The following is a 10686-nucleotide window of genomic DNA, read 5'->3' as shown; positions in this document are numbered from 1 at the left end:
ATATTTTATTCATTTTTACCTACTGTGGAGAGGAAATACAAACAGAATGAAACATGCAAACAGACGTTTAAGATCTATAATGTGAAAGGTTTTCTTGAATGAAAAATAAGAATCTGTATCTAAATATTTGTGCACAGCTAAGAAAAAAGACATTTTGCACAAATTCACTACTTGATATCTCAAGTACAAAGCTGGTGTACAGAAGTAACACATGTCGATAATATTTGCACTATTTTCTGTCCATAACCAACCCAGTAACTGCTGTAAATAAAAAACATGATTGATTGAACTGAAATGTTTTTACATTTAATGAATTTATACTTTACCTACATACCTATATTCAGATTTATAGATCAAGTGATAAATTGTTCAATGAAAAAATGATTAAAAAAATGGAAAAATAGTTACTTGCATCATTAAAATAAATATTTTAAGGCTTTGTTAATTTGAGTCTTGATGGTGACATCAAAGCATTTAATTGCGCTGTTTTATACTGACACGTCTTCATACCAAATACTTGTTTTAATTGTTGTTTATCATTTTAATCACTCAGTGCAGAAGTGCTCATATCTCTGTCTTTAAATTTGGTTATTTTATTTTGATAAAATGTTCTTTACAAAACAAGAAAGTTGATGCAATAATAATATTGATTGAATATAACAGTTTACATTAACATCAAGTTTTACAGTAAACAGCATTGATAAAAAAAATAAAAAACATGTTACATATCAAGTTATAAAATGTTGCAATGACAAGGCACAGGCCTATGACGCTTTCTCAGGGTTAATTAACAGATTCTGTACAGATAAAACATGTTTAATGTTTAATCAATTGAAGCTACAGTCGTAAGTGCAATTATGAAAGCGTCAACCTGAAAGAAGCATGGACTAATATGAGCTCATTTTCACTGTTTTCAAGATACATTTTGTTCAGTTAATGTAGTAAAATAATCAAGCAAAAGTAAGACTGACTTCAGGGTACTCTTATGCATTCACATATCACATTAATGTGTGTGTGTGTGTGTGTGACACACACAAAAAACACCTGAAGGCAAGAAGAGGTAGGCTATTGATGAGGGTTTTGTCGAATGTATGCGTGTGTGCTTGCAATTAAGCATGAGCATGTGTTATAACATGGTGATTTCACTGGGTGGCAGGGTGAGTCTCTTCTCCCGCACAGACATCATGTTTTCCACCTGCATGGCAATGACTCGACACAACTCCAGGCCCTGCAGACAAAGAGACAGCAACATAACAGCTCCACTGAAAATAAACATGTGTGACCTCTAAAGGGTGTCTTGTCCCTGTTTGCGTAATACCTGCTCCAGCTGCAACTGAATGACCCGTTGTGTGTTCATGTCCCCCAGAGTGAGGTCTACGTATGGGTAACTTGTTCCAGCAGTGGGCCTCTGGGTGCGGCTGGACTGCACCTCCACCAGGGGGACCACTGCCATCAGCTCCTGCACCACAGAATGCAAACGTTATAACACACAGCTGTGTTACTCAAACTACGTGACTCTGCTCCTGGGCTCATGTTTCAGTCACGATGAGATGAATCATATCAGCACTTGACGACAGTGAATGTGTGTGGTGCCTTACGTGTGTATTTTTGTGCAGGAAGTGGAGACCGTGTTGACTGACAGCAACAATACAGGGGGCGTAGAAGGTGGTGGAGCTGCTGCTGTGGATGTAGAAAAACGAGGAGCCGAACATGGGGAATGCACTGACCAGCCCTGCACGTACAAAGACATGAAAGATTGAGTACAGATTGTCACATTTTTATTCTTTGAGGAGGCGTCACATGAACTAGACAAAAGATCTGACTTTATTAAAAGTAAATCACAGATTTTACACATCACGTTCAGTTGTCTAAATAAACAAACAGCTGCGTTGCATAATGGAGAATTGTAGGATTTAGTTTTTTTCAAGTTTGACCTGCATTGCATTCGGGTTTGGCTATTTTTGTTTAATCTGCCTCTTATCATTATGGTAGAGCAACAGTAAATCACCAAATCTCTTATTTAAGACACTAATACTTTCTCTATTCTGACAATATCCATTAAGAAGTGCAAATTTACACATTTTCAACAGCATTTCTTGTTGTTAATAGACGACATCTAAATGCATATTACTGTTCGTGTAAATGTCAAGATTAAGTACAAATTGACTGAGCTTAACAGTTCATTCTTGAACCTGGAAAACAACCACTTCGTTGCTCTGGAGCTTTTGACTCTATCACACGGTCCTCATGGGTAGATTCAATCTGTCAGTGCTGTCTCCTTCTTAATAGCAATATGAATTCTATAGCCCTGCTTTTGGCTGCTTATTGAATCCGCTGATGAGGACCAGGTAACGTGTTTGAAAGCCCAAAAACAAGTAAATAATTAAACTGTGAAGTGATTTTTTTCTCAGCTTCATAATATCACAGCTTGTATGGGAACATGGACAAAAGAATGTGCAGCTTGTCTTGGTTTGGAGAGGACGACTTCTATTGTTGAAGGGAACAACAAGAACTTTGGCAACCACCTCATCAAGAACAAGAACAGGAATTTATGGGGTCCAGATGTAGAAGTTTGAGAAAGTCACACATCAGAATGATAGAAATTGCACACCACTGTTTCTTTTGTCTTTCTGTCTGAAAATGCATGTTCTTTATCTTAAAACTCACATTAAAAGACTGTTTTACAGAATTATTGATCAGAAATCTATTTTTTCATGAGTAGTCACCTGGCATGTCACAAGAGATTTCTTTTTCTCAACATTTTTTCTAATAAATATCTTGCAAAGGTTAATTTTTGTGATAATATGTACAATATCAATGTGTCACCTGTCAAGAGATTGTTATCTTCAGCTTATCACATGGTAACAATCCCATAAACGTCTGTGGCTCTATTAGGCTAGTGTGGGCAATGTTTCAAATATGTTTTAGAAATATATTGTTTTTTATATGTTTTTGCATTAATGTGATAAAGTCTCTTGATTTGTTATTTTCTTTGCTTGATTTGGCAAAAACATACATTACTGTCTAATTAATTGGTCCACAAACAGTTTCTCAATTTATTTTTCTGAGAATGTACCATATCACAATATATACTGATGCTGCGATCACAGTTTTTCTCTGTAATGCCTCTTCATGTGAACAGGGATCTTACCCAGAAACTGTGCTCTGGCCTGGTGCGGGTTCAGGGTCTGCACTTGCTGCATGTGCTGCGTTACCATGGTAACCCACTGCTGGGGTGGCTGCTTTTTGAACAGAGGTGTGGCAATGTACTCCGATAATTCATGTCTGGAGGAGAGAAGACGAGAAAATGAATCTAAGATAAACACAAGTCTGCCTCAGTGATTTCTCAACATTTCTCAGAATTATTTTACTCAGTGAGCTGCTCCGTTCTGCTGTCGGCTCTATGTGGGTGGAAAGAGATAGTGATAACAACATGAGTTTTTACAGTTGAGAAAAATAAAGGGTCACGCACTTTAAACACACAAACTATTGACTGCACTGCATTCTGGTCTCTTCAGCAAAGAGTTTCTACCCCAACAGTTGTTGACCATCAGTATGTAGATGGAAAATCTAGAAAAACATCCATTGTAGCTTCAGTGCTGTTGTGAAATAACCCTATATGTTGTCTATATTAAATATATACATAAAATATACAATAATATACAAATTAATTAACAAAAGCACAGGCCCATAAATCTGATGTGCATCTCTCTCAAATGTGCTGAAACAGAGGCCCTGTTTGTTTAAGGCCCTGCAAGTAAAATGTTTCTTTTTGTCTGAGAAATTTTTACAAATCAAATTGGATTTGGTGTTAATATGTTAATAGTAGTAATGCATCCTGAAATACATATGAATATTTACTTAGAAAACGCAGAATAAGAGCTTTAGATTTTATTACAAGAACCTGGAGGCCAACAGGGGCCAAAAGAAGACAAATGGAAAAGAGAGCAAGTTTGAAGCACGGAGAAAATAGTGTTGACTGTATTAAAGCATGACAGGCTAAATGGCTTTGCTGTGTAAACTAAGTCTTTAAGGGAATGGAGGAAATTTGGTGGGTGGATGTTTAAATATATGTACATATGTGTGTGTTTCATATACTACACTGTACAGTATGTTTGAAAGTCTATTTCTTATTTTTATGAAAATGGTCTCTGTGCTTCTCTGTATTAAGGACACATTTTTTTTCTTTATTTATGCACTATGCTTGTTTTTTTAATTAAATGTATTCTCTTTTTATGATCAGTTTAGTCTGCTACATTCTCCACTGTGAATATACAGTGAGTTGTGGCACACAGCAATGACATGATCACTAAAGTAAAATGGATTAAATAAAAACAAAGTTTTTAGAATATCTGTGAGACTATTTTGTCACTTGATCACTGAAACTAGAGGCTGTGTTGTCAGAGAAAGAACATCTCAACGCTTTTTATGTATTGTTTTCTCACATGCTGGGGATGAAGATGATGTCTTTGGCTCTGTGCTGCAATGCTGCCAGTTTGGAGATCTGGTGGAACTGTTGATCGCTTACTTTTCCATGGGGAAGAACATTTAGCAGGCCTTTACGGTAGTCTGGTAGGATCTAAATATACACACAAACACAGTTACACATGCACATGCTATATATAGGTCACATATGCTGAATGTGAGTGAAACATCATCCGTCGTACCTGGTTATAGTGCATGGCGACACAGAGTTCATTCTCAAACTTGAGGGGCTGAGTCCAGATGACTCGTCTTAACCAAAAGCTGTAGTTGGTGTCCACTAACTCGGCCTCTGTTGCAACATCCAGGATATACTCGTGCTTGTTCAGCGGACGCACATTCTGACCTGGACACACCCACATACATATGTGATGTGTGTTGCAATGTCAGTTTTTATTTATTACAACAATGCAAAACTGTAAAACACTCACAGCAATACTTATAAAAGACTCTTCCAATACTATCCATATCTGACCTGCAGTAGCTAAAAAATAGTTAAAATCCAATACAAACTATTGACACAACTAGCCCAAAAAGCCATATTAATACTTGTACAGTCACATATATTTAATGTTCAAGGAGGAAAACATGAAAAAAGATGAGTCCTGCGTGAGTGCTTCAAGGGACAAAATCAGTGTTTGAGCTTTCAGCTTTGAAAATTTGATAAGATCGAAGGAACAGGAGTGGAGAGGAATATGACAGAATTGTACAAGCAATAAGCACCATAACAAAAGCTCCCTCTACATTTCATCAGAAAAAATGAAGACACACAAGCATGTTCCTTTTGAAGTTGTTAGAAAAAGTTATGTCATGTTACGCACAATGTATTTGTTCACTTATGAGATGTCATTGTTTGACGGGTGGAGCATGTTTTTACGTAAATACATCTACATACGTTGTAGATACACAGTGTGCACATGAAAGAACATCTTAGTCGATAATAAAGAGAAAAAATGCATATTGGATTGCTGTTGGCAGAGACTCAGTGTTGTCATAGCAGTATCGGAAATGAAAAGCCGATATCGAGCCATCTCTCATTATTTCACCCTGACAGCCCTATCAGGCTCATGAACATGAGTGACTTTCTCCCACAGCTAGAAACCAGAGAGCAGTGTGATATGTGATCTGTGAGTGGATCTGCTTCACCGACAATGACAGGAAGATTGACTTCATGCGCTAATACATCATTTAATGTGTTTTTGAGTGTGAGAGATAAGAAACAGACGTCTGTGAGCACACCTCTATTGGTGACAAAAAATATGGCATATTCCTCCATGGCCTCCAGTCTGTGTAAACCCATCTCATAACACAGCTCCTCAATCACCTCCAGGGCAACCTGAAACACACACACACACACACACACACACACACAAACAAGTATATCACAGCTGTCTCCTCATAGACATCAGAGGTGGTGAACTGCCAACAGGGGCTGAACACTTACAGAGCACGTTTTGATTTTCACGTGACGTTCAATGCCTCCAGGGAAGAGAAACAGCTGACGTTTTGAACTACGTCCCGCCTGAGGAAGTACAAACACACACAGACAATGATGGAGCTCTACAGCACAGAAGGAGGAGGTATATCAGAGCATTGGGTCCAAAGACAGTACTTGTTGGTTTTGGTCTTTTCAGAAGATTTGTTGACAATAACAAAACAAAATTATTATCATCAGCCTTATCCTTCAAAATTAGCTCCATTTGAACAAACTGCAACATTAATTTGCTGCTTATATCAATATTAATACTGTAGCATAACATATACAATAGTATAGATCTGAATGTGCACAATGAGTACCTTTATTTTGAAGCACATTTTACTGCTAATACTGCATTTTTTACTTGAATCATGAATTGAATGAGTTATGTTCAATGGAGTGTCTTTGCACTTTGGGTGTTGCTAGATTTATTAGTTAAGGACTGCCACCACTGTGGATTTCTGCCACGAGTGTGGATGAATAAAATGTGGCACTGACCATCATAGCCTTCAGCTCCATGCTGTTGGGTGGAACAATGCGGCCACCATACTGGAATGTCTTCTTCAGGTTCTGCTCACATGCTTTAGCAATGCCTGTTTAAAGAAAACATTACATGCTGGTGGCTTTGGTACAGTGTACAGTAGATTTACACTTGGTGTGTGTTTGTGTGTGTGCTTTTACCCTGATACTGTGCCCCAGCGCTGCGAGAGGCCTGCTGCAGGTATTTCAGCAGGAAGGGCTTGAGGACCTCAGAGCAGCGATGGAAAGCAGTCAGGATGTACAGCAGCCTCCAGCCTCGCTGGCAACTATCTCTGTACAACACAAGAGTGCACAAACACACACACTCAGGATTACAGGTTCAGGGAAGAACGAGGAGTATAGTGTGTGTTGGTTTGTGGTGTGTTTGTTAATGTGTTAAAGTAGACTTACGGTTTGGAGCTGGTGTTAGCGGTAAGCTGTTTTAGGAGTTGGCAGTAAGCCTCATCCCTCATCAAGGTGAACTCTCCTATGAGCTGAGGGGAGGACATACACACACACACACACACATACACAGATTAGTAAACTGTCAGACCAAATGGTAGCCTAAGAGAAAAAAAAAACTGTGTACTGTGTAACTGTGTATTTACCTTGAGAAAAGTGCTGACCACTTCGTGTTCTGTCGATCCCCTTGATGGAGAGTCACCCATGAAACGCATCGCCGCTATGCAAATTACACAATCAGGGCACATATAAACACACACACAAACACACACACACACAGACAGATCAATAATATTTCAATCCCAAATATCCGATTTTCTAGAAAAATTCAGCACTTGAGTAAAATCTTAAAATCTGAGACAAGAATGTGTCATTATAACAGAGGATGAATCGGAGCCCAGATGTAATAAGAGTAATGCAATAAGATAATGTAATTAGAGGAGAGATGACTGAAGGTGAGAACTTACACAAGAAGAGATCAGTTGCTACTCTGTTCATGGCTGGATCCGTAAACTCTATCAGAGATTCAGTCAGAGGAGTCTGCAAAGGTGAAAATCACACCAGAAATGTATTATGCAAACTATTCAATACAAACAAAAACCACACAAAGATATGAGAAGATAAGAGTGCTAAGATGTGTTAAGTTATAGCTGGAAGACAGGCACCTTGGAGAACTTGATCATGTCGGTGGGCTCTCTGGAGTCTCTGTTCTTGCTTTTGCTCTTCAGGGAGTCTCTGAGAACAAAATCAGTCACAAAGTGCACATAAAGTATTCATTTATTCACTTAATTCATTTACTTAAGTAATAGCAGCAATACCAAACTATAAAAGTCCTGCATTCACAATTTATTTCAAAAGCAACAAAATGTATTTAAATATACTCACAATGCAGATTGGCATCTGTCAATATTTTACTTTTATTATTGATTCACTGGCATGTAAACAATACTTTAATGTTGTGATTTGAATTACTTTATTTTCTGTTTGGTAGTTTAATTTATAACAATGCATCACAGAACCTTGTTTAGAACCTAATGACTTTTTTTGTATTTAAAATGTAATAAGTAGTGAAGAACTATAGCTGTACAAAAACAACAAACAATGAAACAAAAAGTACAATAGTACAGTACTGAAGTAAAAATACTTAGTTACTTTCTTCCACTCTGTGTGAGGTTAGTGTTTTTCTGTGTTTTTTAGGATTTTCTCTGAGTGTGCACATTTCTTTGTCTTACCCCTTCCCTTTGGTTCCCTGTCTGAAGTACTTCTTGGCAAACTCCAACATGTCATATTTACTGTCCTGCAGTGCCCTCTCATCCAGATCTCCATCACCAAAGCCATCAAGGGAAACCCGCTGACAATCCAAAAATGACAGAGAAAAACAATGTGACACTCTAGTGACACACTTTGACCGACAGAAAAAAAAACATACTGCATGTAGGTGTGTGTGTGTGTGTGTGTGCATATGTACCTCAATTGTTTGATCTATCTCATGTGCAGCCATGGTGGATGCCACGGCAACAGCGATAGCTGATGACACAGCGAACTGTCCCGCTCCTCCTCGAGGCTCTGACATGCGGTCCAGTGGCAGCGACAGGAAGTCAGGAGGAGCGATCGGATGGACGCACTCGGCCGGGAACGCACCAGAGCGGCTGAACACAGCACCAAACTTCCAACCTGATACACACACAAACGCATGCACAGCGCGATTACAACATCCAGTCATACAAAAGCTGACACACCTGGGTTCTTTGTGCCCATAACCAAGTCTCACCTCTGCTTGAAGTCCTGATCCCTATCTGCCTTTTCTCTAACAGCAGGTCAGCTTTTCATTTAAACAAGTCAGATCCTTATCTACACACTTTCTCATTTACAAGACTTAACTCTCCCCTGCAGCTATGCTGACAACCTGGCACTTAATATAGCCTTTGATCTAATATAGATACTATACACATATTTCTGTCACCCGTGGGTACTTGCATTAATTCTCTGCAGGGTTACCCTAGTAAACAGAATATCTTTGAGTTGTAAACAAAACAAGACATTTGAGGATGACATTTAGGGCGGAGGGAAACACTGATTGACATTTTTCACCATTTTCTGATATTGTACAGATCAAACAACAAATTGATTAATCAAGGAAATAATCAACAGATTAATCAACAATGAAAATAATTGTTAGTTGCAGTCCTACTATCATACATAATTTATTAACTTTTGTAAATGCTCCCTAAAAGCCACGCTTATTAATACTTTTACACTGACAATGCATCAAACGATGATTTGTAATGTGAAAGGAATCAGTGATGAACCAAACAGAATTAGCACCCAACTCTGCACTTCCTCTCAGCTCTAAGAAGGTTTTTTAGAATCTTTTAGCTCATTGTTTTAGTTTTCTGGATGACAACTTTACTGTTTTGGTTCCCTTTCCCTGCTCTCATCGACTGTTTACCAATAAGAAGCTCCAATAAACCTCACTGCTACTTGTGCAGCACCAAACAATAGACAGAAAAAGTTGGCAATTAGCCAACATTTCCCTCACAAGTTGGTGGAGACCAAAACAGAGCTCAAAGGATTATGACTGGAAACATGACTCAAAATAAATCCTAGTGTATTTGCTAATGCATTAGCCATATCAACTTTACAAGGTAATATGTCAGTGCTGTATTCATAGATAGTTCTGCTGAACCCGAGTAGGGACCAGCTTGTTTTTTTCTAATGTGACATAAGTACTCACACACACATAAGCACACATCTTGACTTTTTGAAAAATACTTGGAATATTCACGATCATATTTTATATTATTGTGTTTATACCTTTAGTAATTTTGTGAGATCTGACAAATCTGAGTGGACTGCATGTTGGAGGATGGATTCAAATTGAGAAAACATGGCCGTAGTGTATGTGCTCTGTGAGGTTCATTCATTTGCAATTGTTTAGATGTCTGAGTTAAAAGAAAAATAAACACATCAAATAAACACATCACACAGTAAATTACAAAAATGTGTGTGGAAGCACACACTGAATTTGTGGAATGACGTGACCTCTCGTCTGTGATCGCATTTCATCTTTTGTGTCCTCAAGAAATAACATGAATCAATATTTTTCAAATTGCATCGGCATCTTCCATCTGAAAAATAATTTTCTGATACAATATTGCATTTGAAGAGTGCTGTGGGCACTGTCAACATCATTGCACCTATTTCTCCTTGGCTTAAGATACCATCACACCTCCAGGATATACAAGCACAGTAAGGTTAGTAAATCTCTCAAAGCTGCCAGTTTGGATTGACCTTGTTTACAATTGGGCCTCAGCCCAGGTGAACTTTATAGATTTAGTTTCAGATTTACATGAAGAAATTTAATGAACAATCACCAAAGTCTGGAGTGTCTCTTTTCAGCTCCTCCAAAAAGACCACCTTCTTCCTCACCACACAGCCGTAGTTGCAACCTGGAGGACAAAAACACACGCTTGGATCATAGTTTCACTCATAACAGATTTTCTACTAAATGTACCACAGTGTCTCACCCTTCTCCAGCCCGTCCATCACCTGCAGCCTGATGATGTCACCTTTGTGAAAACTGAGCATCGAGCGGTCGTCTGTCACAAAGTTTCGCTCTGCAATCACATAATCTGAGTCCTGCAAAGAAAAAAGAAATAACTTTCTTCTGCACGGTTACATGTTATGTTGTTCGCATGTATAGTATTTGGACTGAAGTTCACCCTCAATTTGACTCATCTGCTACT

At 38.3% G+C, this 10686-nt stretch overlaps 1 protein-coding gene across 1 annotated transcript in view; it reads right to left on the bottom strand.

The window, feature by feature from the left end:
- Positions 1-1126: 1126 nt before the first annotated feature.
- Positions 1127-10686, bottom strand: part of LOC121604221 (unconventional myosin-XV-like) — a 45119-nt gene continuing 35559 nt past the window's right edge. The window contains exons 57-74 of the mRNA XM_041933675.1: positions 10468-10579; positions 10315-10389; positions 8409-8614; positions 8173-8291; positions 7606-7675; positions 7408-7480; positions 7087-7160; positions 6890-6972; positions 6641-6771; positions 6458-6552; positions 5927-6004; positions 5722-5818; positions 4668-4828; positions 4446-4579; positions 3152-3285; positions 1599-1732; positions 1319-1459; positions 1127-1228 (exon numbers count right to left, since the gene is read on the bottom strand). Coding sequence (XP_041789609.1) covers positions 1127-1228; positions 1319-1459; positions 1599-1732; positions 3152-3285; positions 4446-4579; positions 4668-4828; positions 5722-5818; positions 5927-6004; positions 6458-6552; positions 6641-6771; positions 6890-6972; positions 7087-7160; positions 7408-7480; positions 7606-7675; positions 8173-8291; positions 8409-8614; positions 10315-10389; positions 10468-10579 — 2019 coding nt within the window. The remainder of the gene's footprint in view (positions 1229-1318; positions 1460-1598; positions 1733-3151; positions 3286-4445; positions 4580-4667; positions 4829-5721; positions 5819-5926; positions 6005-6457; positions 6553-6640; positions 6772-6889; positions 6973-7086; positions 7161-7407; positions 7481-7605; positions 7676-8172; positions 8292-8408; positions 8615-10314; positions 10390-10467; positions 10580-10686) is intronic.

The sequence above is a fragment of the Chelmon rostratus genome, chromosome 3 (genome assembly GCF_017976325.1).
Source record: "Chelmon rostratus isolate fCheRos1 chromosome 3, fCheRos1.pri, whole genome shotgun sequence".
NCBI lineage: Eukaryota > Metazoa > Chordata > Actinopteri > Chaetodontiformes > Chaetodontidae > Chelmon > Chelmon rostratus.
Note: the sequence above shows the minus strand (reverse complement) of the source record. Positions and strands in the feature narration are given on the sequence as shown.